The sequence below is a fragment of the Penicillium cataractarum genome (assembly GCF_028827025.1).
Source record: "Penicillium cataractarum strain IBT 29864 chromosome Unknown utg000002l, whole genome shotgun sequence".
Classification (NCBI taxonomy): Eukaryota; Fungi; Ascomycota; class Eurotiomycetes; order Eurotiales; family Aspergillaceae; genus Penicillium; species Penicillium cataractarum.
Window position 1 is genome coordinate 2,351,731 of NW_026622738.1, and position 17,574 is coordinate 2,369,304.

The following is a 17,574-nucleotide window of genomic DNA, read 5'->3' on the forward strand; positions in this document are numbered from 1 at the left end:
GAGTGTTCTACCTATCAAATGAGTTGGATGTCTTGTGTACCTTCTCCATCGACAGGCTGACAGGACGCCACGCCAAGTGGGGTTGCAGGTTGGCAGTTGCAGATCGCGAACTCCGCAATGCGATTTATATTCTCGCTCCATATTCACTTTCAAGTTACAAGCTCGCAGATCTGGGAATCAAAACACAAATCTCCCTATAAACCTACCCACCTACCTACCTGGGTACTGCTATATATCATCCACCTCACAAAATCCCCTACTTATCTCTCCACATATATATATACCCCCACCACAACAAACCAAAAATGCCCGACCAACCCCCAACCCACACGTCCACACAAGAAGACCACCAAAAACAAGAAGCCCTCGCCGCATTCACAGCAACCCTCCACTCCGTCGGCACAAACCTCGAAACGCCCCTCCGCGACCGCGCCGCCACGATCGCAGCCAGCGATGTCGCGCTGCAGCGACAAGAGGCCGAGCTGGCGGAGCACACGGCGCGGTTGGCGAGGCAGAATGCGCAGTGGGCGGGGTGGGCGGATGAGACTAGGGAGGGGTTGAAGGAGATTGGGGATGTGCAGAATTGGGCGGAGATGATTGAGAGGGATTTGTTGGTTTTGGAGGAGATGATGGATGGGGTTGAGAGGGGGGAGGAAGAAGAGGATGAAAGGGAGGGAGATGGAGATGGAGATAGGGTTGGGGAGGAGGATGGGGAGGTGCGGAATGGAGATTTACTTGTGAATGGGAATGGAAATGGGGATCTGGATGGGAGTAAAGGGAAGGGGAAGAAGAGGGAGTCAAAGGGTTGGTTAAGTTGGTGGTGAGAGTCAAGTAAGTATATACTTTTGCTGTGTAAATTGGGTATCAAACAGATTATGCTTCTTCTTCTTCTTCCTCTTCCTCCTCTTCATCCTCGCCAGCAGCCTCCTCCACGTATCTCTTCCAAACATCCAATCCACCAGAACTCTTCTCTTCTCCCTCTTCCTCTTCTCCATCACCCGCATATTCATCCCACTCCTCCCACTGCCCAAGACTCATCAAATGCCGCATCGTCGGTCTGCCATGAGGACAATTCCAAGGTTTATCAATAGTCCCCATATTCCGCACAACCCGCTGCATCTGCCGCGTCGTCAACGTCTTCCCAATCATGATACTCGACCGACACGCTCGCATAGCAAACATCTTCCGCACTTTGCTAGGTCGGGGTACTGAAATCCCATTCACCACTGGGGCTTCCGACAAGAGGACGATCAACTCCTCCAGATCGCGAGAACCAAAGACAACTTCTTTGCTAAGCGGGAGTGATACCAATTGGCATCGTCGACCGATAGGCTCGTCGCCACTTTCGTCCACGGTGACGATGAACCCGTTCTTTTCGAGGGCGGAGCGGTTCTCGAGTACAATCTCCTCTTCGACGGCAGTGAGATCAAGGCGCTGGGGTCGGACGAGACGCTGGTTTTGAACGACCGTTTCAGCTTGGAGACGCTCGAAATTGAACTTTTCGTCCGAGGCGTGCTGGTCAATGATGAATAATTCATCGTGCTCTTCTCCCGGCCGGACGGCAATTATGAAGCCCAAGTTGAATTGGCCGATGATGCGCATTTGAGCAAAATCCGCTTTGCTGACGGTCAGCGAGAGGCGGTCTTCTGCGGTTTTCTCGTCGCCCAGATCGGTGTTTGCCTTTTGGGATGGCACATTTTGTGTCGCGAGGCTCTCTCGCAGTTTCGCCATCTGCGCTTGAAGCTTGGAGACCGAGGTATCGATAATGGTGACGAGTTGAACGGTAGCATCGCGATGTGCGGCGCCCTTATTCATCTTGTTTGCGCGACTGGTATTGTGCTCGGATGGAAGCACGGCTTTTTCTTCGGCTTGATGGATGAGCTGCTGAACCATGGCTTCTTCTTGGGCCTTTTTCTCGGCTTCACCGAGGGCATCTTCATCTGTCTCGGCTCTCGGTGTCTCGTCAATTGGCTTTTGATCATTTTCCGCCTGGCCAGCAGGCTCACGGTCCCCTTCGGGAATGTAGTCGGTATCCTCAGGTTCAGATGAATAGACCTCCTCCTCCTCCTCCTCCTCCTCCTCCTCCTCCTCCTGAGCTTCTTCGGCCTCTTCGTCCACGAGGCCTTCTTCATTGGCTTCGCTTGCAGCATCCTCACTTCCTTCCTCTTCCTCCTCCTCTTCGTCATCGTCCATCTGCGTCCCAGGCGCCGCAAACGCCTTCATCTGCTCCCCAAATATACCAGGTCGGGACGGTGTATGAATGCGTCGCTTACGTTTAGATTGCCCATTGGACGAATACCCGATATCAGATGGTCGTTTTCGCGGACGACCGCTACCGATCATGGAGGTCACCGTGTGATCACCAATAGTGATGGTGGCCATCTCAGCTGGCATTCGACGAGGGCGCATTCGGTCAAAGGCATTCTGAACCGCGTTGGGTATTTCTTCGGGTTCATCTGGCTGTTGTGGTGGTGCGGAGTCTGGTTCTGCGGGTGGGGAGGGCCGAGGAGGTGGTTGGGACGTTTCTTCTTCCATATCATGCTCTGGTTCGCGTTCGGACTGATTGGCCTTCTCTTCCGGCCTGACAGAGGGAGTACGCTCAGCCAATGATGGTCTTGGTGTCTGCTGGGACGTTCGTGTAGATCTCGTTGGAGTGGATAAAGCATCCACTTCATCAGACCCGCCTTGAGTACTCATAAACCGCTTGATACTGTTCTGCACAGTTCGTTGCGAGGCCTCCGATTCCATTTCAGACTCATCAACGCTCCGATCACGATCCGGCGTAGCAGCAGACCCGAGAGTACTCTGGCTAAGCTGGCGAGCAGTGACGAACCCCGGAAGCGCGCCCAGTGCTTGCTGCTTAGCCGCAATGGGAGTCTTGGAGCCAAGCACCTGCGATTGAGGAACCGTCTGATCCGCAGCCTCGAAGAGCTGCACCAAAGACGCCTTCAGCGACTCGATCAGAGCCCCCGCATCATGCAATAGAATCGTCCTCTTATCTGGAGACACATTCACATCATAAGCATTCGTATCCATCTGAAAATCCGCAAAAATAAACGGTGATTGCGAGACATTGAACGATTTATACACCTCATTGAACGCCTTTGCAATCTGAGGCAACCCACAAGGCCGCGAGTTCACAAAAAACATCTGTCGATCCGGTGTCTGGCGTCCTTCTCCGAAGACGGGTCGAGAGATGTGGCCCTTGACCACCAACTGATTGGATTGCGTATCGCCGCCGCTAGCACGTCTCATGGGAGCAGAGGGTTCAAACTCCAGCTCGAGATCGAGCGGAATCAACGCGGTCAACGTCTTAGCCCCGTACACATTCGCAATATTCTCCTTCGTAGTACGATTCCCATTCGTCGAGAAAACAACCACATTCTTCGTTTTGCCGACGGTATTCCGAACACTGAATTTAACCCCGGCACTAATGCAAGCGTAGGCATGGAGTAGATTCAACACTTTCCCATATTCCCGCTTGATGTTTTTCTCCAGTTCGCGTCTGCGGACTGGGAGTCGTTTGAAGATGCCCTCCACCGAGGCCGTCGTTCCTTTTTGTCCGGCCACGATCTGGGTTCTGCGGAGCTTGCCGGAGGTTTCAAAGTCTAGTCTGTTTGCGCGGGGGACTTGGTTGGCTTGGGCTGTGATGACGTGGAATTCGGCGAGGGCGCATAGTGAGGAGAGAGCTTCGCCGCGGAAGCCGAAGGTATGGAGGCTGGAGAGGTCGTCGAAGGAGGATAATTTGGAGGTGTAGTGTTTTAGCGCTGGGAGTAAGATTGCAGAGTCAGCTGATAGACCTGGCTGTATAATGTCAACTGGTTCGAAGCTCACCGACGTTCTCGTAGTTCTCTGGTGAGATGCCTGTGCCGTTGTCCTGCACCTCGATCAAGTCCAGCCCATTGTTCTTGAATCGCACCTCTGAATGGAAGAGTCAGTGGGGCTGATATAGAGGATGTTTGGAGAGTAATCCCCGCTTTGGTTCAAGGGAGTCGCTCACCTATCGTAGTTGCGCCCGCGTCGAGGCTGTTCTCGACCAGTTCTTTGGCAACGGAGCACAGGTCGACGATCACCTGGCCAGATTGGATTTGATGGACCTTGTAAACGCTCGAGTTAGCGAGAGCATGGTTTCGTCGTGTAACAAACCAAGATACTAACCGAACGAGCCTCGATCGCCTGAATAGTGGCCATAGTTCATGACATGTCATTGGCGAGGTGAGGCGCGTCGCACTTTACGCGTGAAGTGATCTGCCAAGCTCCGCCGACACTCCGCATTTCCATCCACGGAACCTTAGTACGCACCGAGCATTCGGTTTCTACAAGAGAGAGATATAGGTATATATTTCTTGTACGATATGAAATTGCATAGTTTGCCACCGAATGAAAATATACTACCGATAAAAAACAAATAGTGATCGCTCAGAACGCCTAAAATCTCAACCCATTCTTCACCATTTAATACGCAGCAAAGCGATCGGGCAACACCACCGGTGCAACCAATGACCAGAGGTAGATCGCATAGCAGACCCAAGAGCTGAAGATCTTCACCCAGCTGGCCCAGTAAGTCCGGCCGACAGGAGCAAAGTCCCAGTCGGTCTCAACCGTGAGACCCTGCGACAGCAGGGTGGCCACCCAGGTCGTGGCCAGGAAGAAAATAATGTGGAAGAGAGTATAGCTGTACTGGGTAGAGCCACGCTCGTCATCCTTGCTGCTAGTTTCAAAGTCATCCTCATCGTCGCTCTCGTCCAAAGCACTGGCCGGCAGACTGCCGCTCTCGACGGCAGCTCGGAGAGCTTCGGCACGCATCTCCCGGCGGCTGTTGGGCTGCTGGGTGACAAGACCATGCTCGTTATCGTCCACACCAAGTTCAATATAGCCATGTCCACCCTTCGAGCCCAAGGCAATGCCCTGGGTGGCCGCACGCGTGGTAGTGTACGCAACGGTAGCCATGGTCACAATTGCGCCCAGGATGATGGTAGCGGTACGGGTACCACTCGAACGGACCAAGGGGTTGCAGTTGTGGTCATCCGGCTCCATCGAGACGGCGGAAAGCGTGAGATAGGTGCAGTACACAGTGACCATAGCGGCTTGGGCCAGCCCGGCGCGAGGGTTGGACTCTTGGACGGCGGGCTGAACAGACACGGCCGAAATAATCAGGAATACGATCAAGTTGACCGTAATCGCAGCCTGGTTCATGGAGCACCCGCTCTTGGCAAAGAAGATGTACATAAGAATCGTCATGACGAGCGAGGCCAGGTACATGCCAAGAGTCGATCCGATGAGGAGGCCCCGCCACAGACGCGAGTCACTGTCCTCAATCTTCTGCAGACAAAGCTCGGCCCATGAATGCGCAAGATCCACCAAAAGGATCAGACCCAGGAGCAGGAAGAGCATCGCACAGAAGAAGGCGACATAGTTGCCGTAGACGAAGAAGAAAGGCTCGGGGATAAAGAAGGACATGACGACGAAGCCCAGCCAGAACAAGATCTTCGGGCCCCAGAAACCATTCTGAAGGGCGGCACGACTATCTCTGGTGTTTTTGACGCCGAGGAGCAAGAGAGCGAGAATCAAGTGGAAGAGACCGAGACCGAAATTGATGCGATGAACTGCAACCCAACCGTGACATTCCTTGCCGTCGCATTTGATTTCCATATAATCCAAAGTCAAGTGTTGCAATTTCTTCATAGCCCATGGCGTGAGCATAATCCAGGATACGATAGAATTGATCAACAGGATGAAGGCGTATGCGATTCGTGTTGCCATACTGTGTCGCAGTTAGCTACGCTCTGCGGTCACGTCATTTACCAGATCAAGTACCTATTCTGAAACTTTCCGCATGCACTGCAGACAGCAGAGCAAGTCGCAGCGCCGCAGCATGAACCGCCGAGGGTGATGAGCTATTCGCAAGTGGAGTCAGTTTACCGCTCATCCGGTGGACTCGAATGCGACTTACCGTGCCGACGCTGGGCAGCGCCATCAGCGGTAGAGACAAGAGGGCACCCATGATGAAGTGCAGAAGATCAGATCAAGGCCAGAGAATAGCCGGGACCTGGATTCTGGATAAGAGGGGGTTTGCAAGTGAGAGAAAACCAGTGGTGCCTGGGAGGCGTTCCGCGCAAGTCAAGTGGAGGTGCCGAAGATCCCCAACCCGCCTTCGTCATGCTCCGGTCACGTGTGAAGAGGTCATCTTACGTCAGCGGGTCCGGAGATCGCCCGGACGGTACGAAGTATGCTCGTCTCAAGGGAATTCATGGTCAGTTCCTGACTTGATCTAGAGGGATTTCTGGTGATTGGAATTAAGGAGAAAAGAGGTAAATGGTAGGTATCTAGGGATATTATGTAGGAAATAAAGGGAGCAATATAGTTGAAGTGGGTATTGAGCCTACCTAGGCTCGTATAGCAAGGTAGTCATACCTATGGACAGTATGTCATCTCGACAGTTTCAATTTAGCGACATACAAGCTATGAATGAAACATGAGATAATTATACTCGAAATAAATATCGTGTGCTCTTATTCTCTTCTAAACTAGCGAATGACCCTCCGATCTACTGGTTGAATAGGTATTACCTAAAGTATTCCTATAGCCGGGGACGCCACAGTATGGGGGACTGACACAGTCTACAATAGACGAGGATAAACAACAAATGATTGGAAAGTATACTTATGTAGACCCTCCAAAATAAAATTTCCAGCCAGCCAGTCCCAGTCCATCTAGATGCGATCATCTGCTGCGAGAGAGTCAACCTTATGAGCCCGTGACAAGACAAAAAGGCTTGGCATTTGTCGGAGCCGTTCAGCCTGTTCGGCAGAGGCCGGTGGAGTCGCGCTGGCTTCTCCCCGTTATCGTGGCCTCCTCGTAGGCCGATTACGACGCTCCCTGAACCTCTTCTCAACTCGATCTCTCTCCTTCATTCAACTTGCTTGTCGCGGCTATCGACTTTCGTCCCTCTTTTTGTTCGAGTCCGATGTTCCTCCTCTCCCCGTCCTCTCATTATCCTCCTCCTAGTCCCAACTTCCTGAACTCGATCTTCTGCTCCGATAACACGCGTTGACGCAATCGCATCCCTCTCCGTAGGCTGTACGACGCACAATTGCGGGACGGCTTTCCGAGAAAATAGCACACTCTCTAGATGACCGCAACCATGACCGGCTCTTATCATAAGACTGCCCGGACTATCTCGGTCGTCGCAGGCACTCTGGTAGCTCTGTCCTGCGGAACCAATGTTCGTGATTCCTAGCTATTCGCAATCCCAACCCCAATTCTGTACATGATAGCCGATAACTGACCGTTGGTGGTTCTACAGTATGCATACTCCGCATGGGCACCCCAGTTTGCGCATCGCATGAAGCTCTCGTCGACCGAGAGTAATTTGATCGTGAGTCGTGTGACCCCGGACTTTTTAGCGGCGGAACTCCGATGTTGACAGCTTGGCAGGGTGCGGCGGGAAATCTGGGCATGTATGCGATGGGTATCCCAATGGGATTGTTGACGGATGCCCGTGGTCCAAGACTGATCACTCTGATCGGTTCGATCTTGCTGGCATTGGGATACTATCCAATCTACCTAGGTATGCATATTCGGACATTATAGCGCGGGGAATGTCGTTGCTGACCTCTATAGCTTATCAATCGGGAGAGGGGTCGGTGCCAATCATCTTCCTATGCTTTTTTGCTTTCTTGACGGGAACTGGTGGCTGCTCTGCATTTGGCGGTGCCATCAAGACAGGTATTTCCCTTCATGCTCCTCTCGACGAAGACTCGAAGCTAAACTTGACCTTCCAGCTGCTTCAAATTTCCCCGATCACCGCGGTACAGCAACCGCATTTCCGCTGGCTGCCTTTGGACTGAGTGCTCTGTTCTGGTCTAATGTTTCCACGTTAATCTTCAAGGATGACACCGGTCGCTTCCTCCTCTTATTGGCGCTTGGAACCTCCATCCTCTCTTTCTGCTCAATTCCACTCCTTCGAATCTTCCCCGTCGAATCCTACTCGTCCCTTCCCCACCATGGTCCTGGCGATCATGGTAATTCTCAGCGAATGCGCCGAGCAAGCAATGTACCAGGGAACTCTGACGAGCACAACTCGACCGCATTCGATCATGAACGATCGGCACACGCGCGCACACAATCAAATGTCTCAAACCACCGAGCTTATGGTGCCGATTCTGATGAGACCTCCTCACTCGTGTCTAAGCCCGATGGTAGACCCTCTTTCGACACTCTGGATGACGACTTCCTGGGTGATGTGGCCGCGGAGGCGCACCACCCGGATATTCGTGGGCTGACTATGTTGCGCCATGTTGAATTCTGGCAGCTATTCCTGACCATGGCTCTGTTGTCTGGAATTGGATTGATGACTATCAAGTAAGTTGTGCATCACGCTTGGAAGCTCTGCGTCTCATTCGCTGACAAAATCTTTACAGCAATATTGGCAATAGCGTAAGATTCCTTCTACCTTCACATCTTGTTAAAATCTTAACCCTCCTCTAGGCCAAGGCCCTCTGGCTCTACTACGATGACAGTGCCACTTCCAAGTTTATTCAACAGCGACAGGTCATGCATGTCTCGATTCTCTCATTCGGCAACTTCCTCGGCCGTCTCTCCAGCGGTACGTAATTCTCAAAGTTCAAATCCATCAACACAATCTAACCAATCCTCAAGGTATCGGCTCCGACATTCTCGTCAAGAAACTAAATATGTCCCGCTTCTGGTGTCTTCTAATCTCAGCCATCGTCTTCACCCTGACCCAGCTCGCCGGCTCCTCAATCTCTAACCCGAACACGCTAGTCGTCGTCTCCGCCTTTACCGGTGTCGCATACGGCTTCTTGTTCGGCGTCTTCCCCTCTTTGACCGCACACACCTTTGGCATTGGCGGTCTCTCCCAAAACTGGGGTGTCATGACTCTGGCCCCTGTCTTCAGTGGAAACATCTTCAACCTTCTATACGGTACCGTCTACGACCGACACTCCGTTATCGGCCACGAAGGTGACCGCGAGTGTCCCGATGGTCTGGCCTGCTACCGCTCCGCCTATTACCTGACGTTCTTCTCGGGTCTGGCTGGAATCTGCGTTTGTGTGTGGAGTATCTTCCGCGAGAGGCAGGTTCATAATGTTGTGCGGAAGAAGATCGACCACCGACTCGCATAGACGATGATTTTTCTTAACTAAAATTTGTCAGTGTTTTTTTGCGCTGGCAGGTGGCACTATTCGTGTCCAACTCTCCTTTTAGGGTTTTCTTATGTCCGTATGATCAACAATTGCTGGTCAACCTTTCAGTCTGGCGTCGACGCTAGAACTTCTCATACATCCGCATTCATGGCTTTTTTTCATCATCTGCCATAGACTTGATATACCTTGCATCGCTGCGTTTCATTTTTTCTGGGTCTTATGTTGTCTTTCTGGCGGTTTCATTTTGTTTTACTTTTTGACAATTTTCAGTGAGGCATTGCACTCATGGCTTATAGCAATACAACCCATTTCAACTATCTCTATCTCTTCTCGTCAATGAAGCTCCCAGGCACTTCCATACAATTATTATAAGGGAACTTTGTCGTGGGTGTGTCTTCCAGACATTGGGATCAAAACATAGCGACGGGTGAGGAATTGAGAATAAGAAATACGGTTCAAGGCGATATTCTTTCCTTATTCAGGCTAATGCAAATTCTGCCATTCTCTGCCACTCTTGGTCTGGATACTTGAATCTACTACCCCTCAGTTCCCGAGCAATTTCGGTCATTGCTCTACCTTGCGGAACTCTAGAAGACGGTTGAAGATCTTCACTTCCCGAGGCTTAATGAATAACGGTTCAATGATTGCAGTGTACTCCTTAAAATCCTCTCTAGCAGCTCTCTTCTATTTCTCGTCTTGTCAATTCTGAGCATTCATAGTGTTCCATCAATCGAATATGAAGTTACCTTGATGAACCAATCGAACTCGGCTTCCCTACGCATATGTTGGCTTAGGTCGAATGGTGAAGAGTCTTCTAGCAATCAGAGTCCAAACTTACCAGGACTCTGAGAGTAATATATGGCCAGGGTCATCGGGTGACTGGAAGACATCGAGAGAGATACACTGAGGCTCGGCTATTGTCTTATCATAGACTGGTTTGAATGCAGTAAAGAACTTTTGCAGGTTCTCTGGCGCGATGAAGAGTGAGACTTGTATATGGAATCCACTTTTGGCGGTACAATCCATGGTATCGACGCGACGAGCAGTGTCTGGATGAAAAATTGTTGAGGGTCACTATGAGGCCTACACATAATCTGTAGACTTTATAAGTACTTGTTTATATCTGCTTATTCTGACCCCGCAGTACAATTGAGAGACGCCTCTATCACCGGGGCGACTATGGTGGAATTGCTTCGGTCTTTGTACCAAGTGCAAAACCCGACCTGAGCTCCTAATGTGTAGGTCCGGGCCGGTAGTACAGCATTATAGTAGGGGTATTGATTGGATAAGCCCTTTGAAACCCCCTAACGCAAGACCAGGCGGCTAGTCATGGCCCTGTTGCTAGGATTTTGCTGCCTTCCTGATGAACGCAAGCTGTATAGCGATGGGAAACGACGAGTACATGATCCAGCTTATCGAGTCATTTATGCAGGATAGATACTATACAATGCTATGATAGGTCTTGAATTATGGTCCAACAACGCCGCAGATAGGAGCGTTATGAGCATGCCTCTGTGTACGATGTTGCCCTTCAGTGGCGAAGTGTGGACCTATACGGATGTCAAGAGACGGGCTTCAGCCCTAATCCATGCCGCACGCTCGATTATCTGGCCTTGAGTATTGCCAAGGTTGTCGTAGCCTAGGGCAGTAAGAACTCTACCTCTTGAAAAAACTAGAGATATCCCTGACACGTTCTAGATGCGGCCGCTGAACTGTATGCACAGAGTTTAGTTTCTAGCTACTGAAATAAAAACATACCTGGAGCCTTTCCTTCAATGTCGCATGAGGATATAGCAGCGATAACAAAAAGAAATTTGCATCGCCCACGCTATTATCCAATCTAAGTCAATCTCCATGCAAAAAAAAATGCAAAAACAAAATGATAACTCCGAATAGGGGAATCGAACCCCTGGCTGTCGTGTGAGAGACGACGATGTTAGCCACTACACCAATTCGGAAGGTGGAACCGTGGATGCCACTAGGCTATCCTGCTGGCTGTTGAAGAGTGCGGCAACTTTTGGCTACATCTTCTTGTAATAGACCGAACTAAAATGTCCCACTTCTATGTCAACAAGACTTCCTAACTACTGGGGGGAGACTACAGCAGTACTCGTAAAAATAATTATATTACCAAGCATGTACTCAGAACAGGTTTAGTCTTTGGTATTAATGGAATCTCCCTATAGGATCTCCCCTTCGTCCTGCGCGCTAGCTGTTTCCAAGAACCCCCTTTATAGCCTATATGAGGGCTTTCCTTTCCCCTTTCCCCTTTCCCCTTTCCCCTTTCCCCTTTCCCCTTTCCCCTTTCCTTCCTGTTCTCTTGTTCTCTCTTGAACAGACAGCACAGTCGGTCTCCTTTGCTCTTCCTGCTTACTTACGATGGCTATTCTATTGCCATAGGAAATCGCTATTTATTAGCCTACTGAATCCCGCTTCTCTTAGCTATATAATACACCTTATGATATATAGAGCTGATTGATAAGTATGGGTCTGGACACTTAGCTAACCCAACGTCTCGGGCTCATGGTGCCTCAGGCACGTAAGAGAACATATGGTGCTTCTCAAATAAAAGATGAGCCATCTATGCGGCACAAGAGATCTTGCGAGATTGCGCAGTTGGCTCTCTATACAATTTAAACGTAGAAGCGTGCATAGCATTCAATGTCGATCGTCAAATCCATGTTATGTCGAAGCTGAGTAAATTTTATACCTGGTCTAATTTCCATGGCAATCCTACGATTGGATTGATCGCAGGGCAACCTGTGTCCTACGACACACCACGAATTCCCCTCCGCATTGTAATCCTACGATAAAACTGATCGTAAGGAGACCTAAATCATGACAGACCACAATACTGTCTTTCTTAAATCATATAGACAAAATCAGTCAGAGCTTGAGCCACCAGATTTTGTCGGTTTATAGACAGCAACATGGTGAAATTTTTGTCACGGTCCTTCTCCGAACCTATCAATAATCTGCTTCAGACGTCTATCATGAATATTTTGATCCAGCATATCCATCTTCCATGCTTTCCAGTCCGTGTTTCTCTCGATTCCAAATGCAGTCCAGATGCCTCGGATTAATAGGAGTGTCTCATCCCAAGGGAAATCAACATCAAGACAGAAGAATCTTCGTAGCTTCTCATCTTTGCTCATAATATCAGCCAACTCAGCTGCTCCCTTAGCTTTCAAGAAGCGAGCTAATTCGTGATCATGAATTGTCAAGGACGACACGCCGTCATAAATATCGCTCATTTCTGCTGTCGCCAAAGATGGTCCAAATGCTTCACTGGCAGGAACGACCCGAGCCATTTGCCAATCTATGATCCCGATAATATTCAGCTCGTCGGCCACCATTAGGTGGTCTCCCTTGTCATCCACATGCTTGATATAGAATTGCTCCGTAGTTTCCACTGAATTACGGTTCGACTTTGGTGCAAGATCCTGGATCTGGGATTTCAAGTATGAAAATACCAGGTAATAATTCACAGGAGAAGAGGTGAAACGCTGACCATCAGCGATGAGGGCCAGATTTTGCTCCACGGATGAAGTGTAATAGTCGCTGGATGTATCAAAAGGCTCATGAGGGCTTAGAACAAGAAATCGGTCACTGGCATTGATTTTTGCTCGAAGATTTTTCACTTCGGCATGTACATTGGCTTCGAATTCATCATCTAGGAGGGGCTTATGGCTATCAGGTCCTAGTTAAGTAGAGGCAAAGTGCATGGAATATACCGTGTCCTCGCACGTATGAGACGGCGGGCGACGATGGGTTAAGCAGAATTGGGGATTGCATCGCTCACAGCGACCAAGACCCCGTATACTTGGTAGCACGCAACCCGCGAAATCACAAGAAAAAAAATTATCAAGCATGGAGGCTGTGGTGGGTTGGGTGGGTGAAATCACAGTGCGGGGCGTACCCAGCTTGAAATCCCTACCTCTCGCTGATGGTTTAGTTGGCTGGTTCTACCACCATCCTTCTCCTATGTCTGCCGCTAGGAAGGCAAGATTATAAATCCCCGCATAACACCTGTATATAAAGGAAGTTAGATCGGGTCTATGAATATTGATTGAAAGGCTCCATTCAAGGATAGCCTACTCTCCTGAATGCTCCTTCTTGGGGGACTTTTCAATCTTCTTCTTCGTGGTTTAGGTACCGATGGTAGAACTATCATTTACCTCTGACTATGTGTTAGGGTAATTAAAAAGATTCGTCGTCTCAGGAACTATTAAGCTGCTCAACTGCTTGGATAAGAACGAGGCAGAAGAACAAAATCAAAAACAAAATGATAACTCCGAATAGGGGAATCGAACCCCTGGCTGTCGTGTGAGAGACGACGATGTTAGCCACTACACCAATTCGGAAGGTGGAACCGTGGATACCACTAGGCTATCCTGCTGGCTGTTGAAGAATGGGCCTCTTTTTGCCTACATGACCCGGTTATTGGTTCGAGCCAACATGCAGGAATCTATAGAGGCATGGGGCTGTATAATATAGTCGAGCAGATCGTTGATAGTATATTATCCTAGCATGTCTATTGGTTTTGCTTTTAAGCTCAGTCTTGAACCTATCGGTCTGTCAGTATTCCTGCGGTCGCAGGTGTGGCTATGACGATATTGGCTGGGTCGTTCTTTCCTTGCCACTATCTAGCTAGGGCTAGGATTCCCGGGCGTGTTGAGGCTGTTGATCTAGTGTGGAATAATCCATATATGTTGCTCCATGTACTCTTGGTGGTAATATTTAATCCACGTCTGGGTTTATGGAGGCTGAGTGGACGTGGTTTTCATGGGCACGCTTAACGACCTCACCTGCTTGGAAATATATTCCTGTTACGGTGTGACGTTGACCGACTAGATCATAAGTTTAAAGCCACCAAGGGTTACACCCACATAGCCTAGATCCTACTCGCATATAACACCATGCGATATATAAACACCATAAGAACAACGGGCAGGTACCTACATAACCAACCCACTTCCACCCGCCTACATACTCGTCGGAAAGCGGAAAGAACGACCCGAACATACAGAGAACAACGAGGTCGCGAAGATGAGTACGTAGATATCTATCTTCATTCAAGTGTTTTAACCTCACTACTAAAGAGCCATAAAATGTGGGAAATAACCAGCTTGTATGTGAGGAAGAGAGAAATTTCAAAAGTGAAGTCCCCCGACGAATGTCTACCATCCACGCGCAGCGGCCATATCGAGCCGTTTAAGAGCTTGACAAGGCGTACACATCAAGTAAAATACGACTATATATCCAAATATAGCACGAGCATAATAACCACCTACAAAGATAGAATAATATAGACATCTAGTGACATACATAACTCATATTCGTATATGCCAGGTCATATAGTTGCTAGACAGGCCATTTGGAAAGAAACGGGCCCCTTGATTCTGGATTTGCAACTAGCAAGGTATGATTAATGCCTCTAAGCTCTAAACACAAAAACCAAAGATAGGAAACGACCAGCACCTCTGATTTATAGAATAGCCAGAAAGAATTTACAGTTGACATTTTGAAGATAACAAAATCCCCTAGTACATACCTCACATCCGCTACTTCCCTTAGGCTCAAGTAAGGAAGGAACGGACCTAGATTCTCAAGACAGGTTCATGTAGCCAAAAAGTGGCCCATTCTTCAACAGCCAGCAGGATAGCCTAGTGGTATCCACGGTTCCACCTTCCGAATTGGTGTAGTGGCTAACATCGTCGTCTCTCACACGACAGCCAGGGGTTCGATTCCCCTATTCGGAGTTATCATTTTGTTTTTGATTTTGTTTGCTCCTTACATTTTCCTACCAGCCACCTACTAGGTAACCCATATACAGCAATAGTAATCGTCAGTTTGACTAAATTAATGTGCTTGTAGATAGGCAAGGGTCACGGGAGCCCTATAAGCTTCGAGGGGGGTAGATTTAGATATACCGCCGTGGCTTGTAGCAATAGATTCTAGCATATATTCCAATTAGAAAAGGAGAACACTCCCGCTACCTATTTCTCAATAGTGTTTATCTTGCATTCATGTCAGGGACATCTGTTATCCCTAATCCATGGGTCTATGGGTCTAGGTAGTGGAAGCATACCAGGTAAGGTAGAGAGAAAAGGGTTGTAAACATCTGACCCGTCCATGGATATCAACCCGGCTGAAATAACACCGAAGAGCACCTATATTGCCATTCTATGACAGGATTGAACCATAGACCCTAAGCTCCGAGATCGACATACGATCGAAATAGCAGACCAGCTACCCCGATAAAAAGCAAACAAGAAAAGAAAACCACCACCGCAGGCACTCAGTACATGTCTTTTTGAATATTTCATTTTTCTCATAGTTCCACTGCGTGCAGCCCAGCCGACCTTCCACATCTCCTGTCCTCGCAAGACGGGCGAGAGAAGAAAGAAAGAAAAAAAAGCAACAAAACAATACCATTAAAGCATACTGGAAGTTTTCGTACACAACCCGCAGAAAGCAAATTAAAAGGAGACCTCTTGCAAAAACATCCGGCGAACCAGGGAAGAAAAGAAATGGGAGATAACGCGCGAGAATTAGCTTTTTGTGTTGAAAATTCCAGCCGATAAAAGACTCGGGAAGGGTATCAAAAGGACCAGGGAAGATCGGACATTGCAGCAATCGCGGGATGGACTCAAAAACACAGAACAAGGGGAGGGAGGAGGAAGGTAGAGCACTGTGTGATGACCGGAGGATGGTAAAGGAGCTTAGTTGCTCTTGGGAGACTTTGGTGGCGCTGGCGATTCCTCAGGAGAGTGTTCAACCATGTCGGAGAGGCGAATGCGCTTAGCGGAGGGCTCTGAGCTATCCGCATCAAAGGAGCCGCTGCCGCCGATTTGACGCTCGAGTTCGCTGACGCGACGCTTCAGATCCTCCTCGCGGCGCTGGGTCTCCTCAAGAGTACGGCGCAGGCGAGCTTCAGAGTCGCGCGCAATCATCTCAGACCGACGCGCGCTTGCGTCACTCTGCTCGAGTTCGGCAACTCGACCGCGGAAAAGCTCATTGATCAAGTCCAGTTCACTGACGCGAGTCTTGAGGGAAGTGTTGAGGGCCAGCAGGCTTTCGTAGGTCTGAGGGGACTCGAGTTGACGATCGACGGCAGAGGGAGAGGGTTGTCGCAGCGGAAGGGAAGGAAGGCTGGACGATCCTAGTCCGCTATCACGACCAGCAGTGACCTGGTCGAACATATGTTGCGGAGCGATGTTCGAGTTGTGGGATTGCATCGACCCGAAGCCGGGAGTCTCGGTACGCGACAAAGGGGAATTCGAGCGATCCGAGTGACCCGGGGACATCTTACGCGAGGCGCGACGGTAAGCATTGGAACCAAGAGGTGTCCCAGCCTCCGTGGTCCCAGCCAGGCCATTATTATCGATTGGGCCGCCAGACTGGAGAGGATCGCAACGGTCAGTATGCCGGGAGAAATTTCTTATCCTTGGGGACGAGGACGAAGGGGGCGCGAAAAATTTTCCTCGTCGCGAAGACGTACCTTGCGTTTGGGGCCCTGGCCCGTCTTGACGCGATTGCGACTTTTAATCACATCGGTCTTCAGGCTTATCGGGCGAGGCCGCCCGTGCAGCTTCAGAAACAGTCCGCAAGCGTTGCAAAGAACGGAGCCCAGCTCGTCGCGGCGCCACAAGGGAGTGGTCGAGGTACCACAGTTCTGGCAGACGGGCTGTAATTGAGGTCGCTTTTCATCAGTCAATGTGGTCGCCATGGCGTGAGAGAATTAGAAAGAGAAAGAGGGGGGAGAGAGGACGGAGGATAGTGCAGATGATAAGATTGGGGAGAGATTTGATGGGTTCGATAAGGATTGGCGATTGCCAGAGGCGCACGGATCGGGTGGTGCCAAGCCCCAGCGAGTCGCTGATAACCCGCGCCGATAACCTCCGGCGTAGATAAGCCCCGGGGGCGATAAGCGTGAAAATCGTGCAGGGACGACTCAGATAAAAGATAGCGATAGGGAGGGAGGGAAAAGAGAGCAATAAAACACTAGTATAGAATATGTTGAAGATGTCACTTACCGGACTATTGCCCTGTCCACCAGTAGAAGCAGCGGGCGCCGTGCTTGGATAGCTTATATTCGCCATGTTCGCATTCGCGTCGAACGACTCACTGGAGGAAAAACCAGTCAGCCAAACCCATGTCTATTTCGCACATAGGATCCTGTGCAGCCCATATATGAGGGACCAGCAGGTCGAAGAGGGCAACCCGACGTTGCCTTTAAAAAAGGTACAGCCTTCGGATCCCTCACCCCATCTCTTTCAACTGTATGTAGACGTACCGTAGATTCGAAGTAGGAGCGGACGCGACCGAGGCAAGCGCTGCCAATCCAGGAAGGGAGGTGCTCAGAGAGACAGATCCGGGGAAGTTATCTCGATAATCAGAGCTG

The 17,574-nt window shown here is 49.8% G+C and overlaps 6 protein-coding genes across 6 annotated transcripts; 2 read left to right on the plus strand and 4 right to left on the minus strand.

Annotated features, from left to right (window-relative positions):
- Window positions 1-305: 305 nt before the first annotated feature.
- Window positions 306-824, plus strand: N7496_002912 (uncharacterized protein; the record flags this gene model as incomplete). The annotated part of the gene is made up of 1 exon (XM_056695843.1): window positions 306-824. One exon carries the CDS (start codon window positions 306-308, stop codon window positions 822-824), a length of 519 nt encoding a protein of 172 aa, XP_056558055.1.
- A 49-nt stretch (window positions 825-873) lies between these two features.
- On the minus strand, window positions 874-4,191 carry N7496_002913 (ATP-binding mismatch repair protein PMS1; the record flags this gene model as incomplete). Its single annotated transcript, XM_056695844.1, has 4 exons — window positions 874-3,767; window positions 3,835-3,921; window positions 4,001-4,097; window positions 4,159-4,191. 4 exons carry the CDS (start codon window positions 4,189-4,191, stop codon window positions 874-876), a joined length of 3,111 nt encoding a protein of 1,036 aa, XP_056558056.1.
- Window positions 4,192-4,455: 264 nt separating this feature from the next.
- Window positions 4,456-6,004, minus strand: N7496_002914 (serine incorporator domain-containing protein; the record flags this gene model as incomplete). Its single annotated transcript, XM_056695845.1, has 3 exons — window positions 4,456-5,764; window positions 5,818-5,897; window positions 5,954-6,004. The coding sequence occupies 3 exons, from the start codon at window positions 6,002-6,004 to the stop codon at window positions 4,456-4,458; spliced, it is 1,440 nt and encodes a 479-aa protein (XP_056558057.1).
- A 1,140-nt stretch (window positions 6,005-7,144) lies between these two features.
- On the plus strand, window positions 7,145-9,146 carry N7496_002915 (uncharacterized protein; the record flags this gene model as incomplete). The annotated part of the gene is made up of 8 exons (XM_056695846.1): window positions 7,145-7,225; window positions 7,307-7,378; window positions 7,438-7,570; window positions 7,624-7,728; window positions 7,785-8,364; window positions 8,424-8,439; window positions 8,491-8,608; window positions 8,662-9,146. The coding sequence occupies 8 exons, from the start codon at window positions 7,145-7,147 to the stop codon at window positions 9,144-9,146; spliced, it is 1,590 nt and encodes a 529-aa protein (XP_056558058.1).
- A 2,966-nt stretch (window positions 9,147-12,112) lies between these two features.
- N7496_002916 (uncharacterized protein) lies at window positions 12,113-12,962 on the minus strand (the record flags this gene model as incomplete). Its single annotated transcript, XM_056695847.1, has 2 exons — window positions 12,113-12,867; window positions 12,902-12,962. 2 exons carry the CDS (start codon window positions 12,960-12,962, stop codon window positions 12,113-12,115), a joined length of 816 nt encoding a protein of 271 aa, XP_056558059.1.
- A 2,930-nt stretch (window positions 12,963-15,892) lies between these two features.
- Window positions 15,893-16,899, minus strand: N7496_002917 (putative GATA transcription factor (AreB); the record flags this gene model as incomplete). Its single annotated transcript, XM_056695848.1, has 2 exons — window positions 15,893-16,570; window positions 16,672-16,899. 2 exons carry the CDS (start codon window positions 16,897-16,899, stop codon window positions 15,893-15,895), a joined length of 906 nt encoding a protein of 301 aa, XP_056558060.1.
- Between the last annotated feature and the right edge of the window lie 675 nt (window positions 16,900-17,574).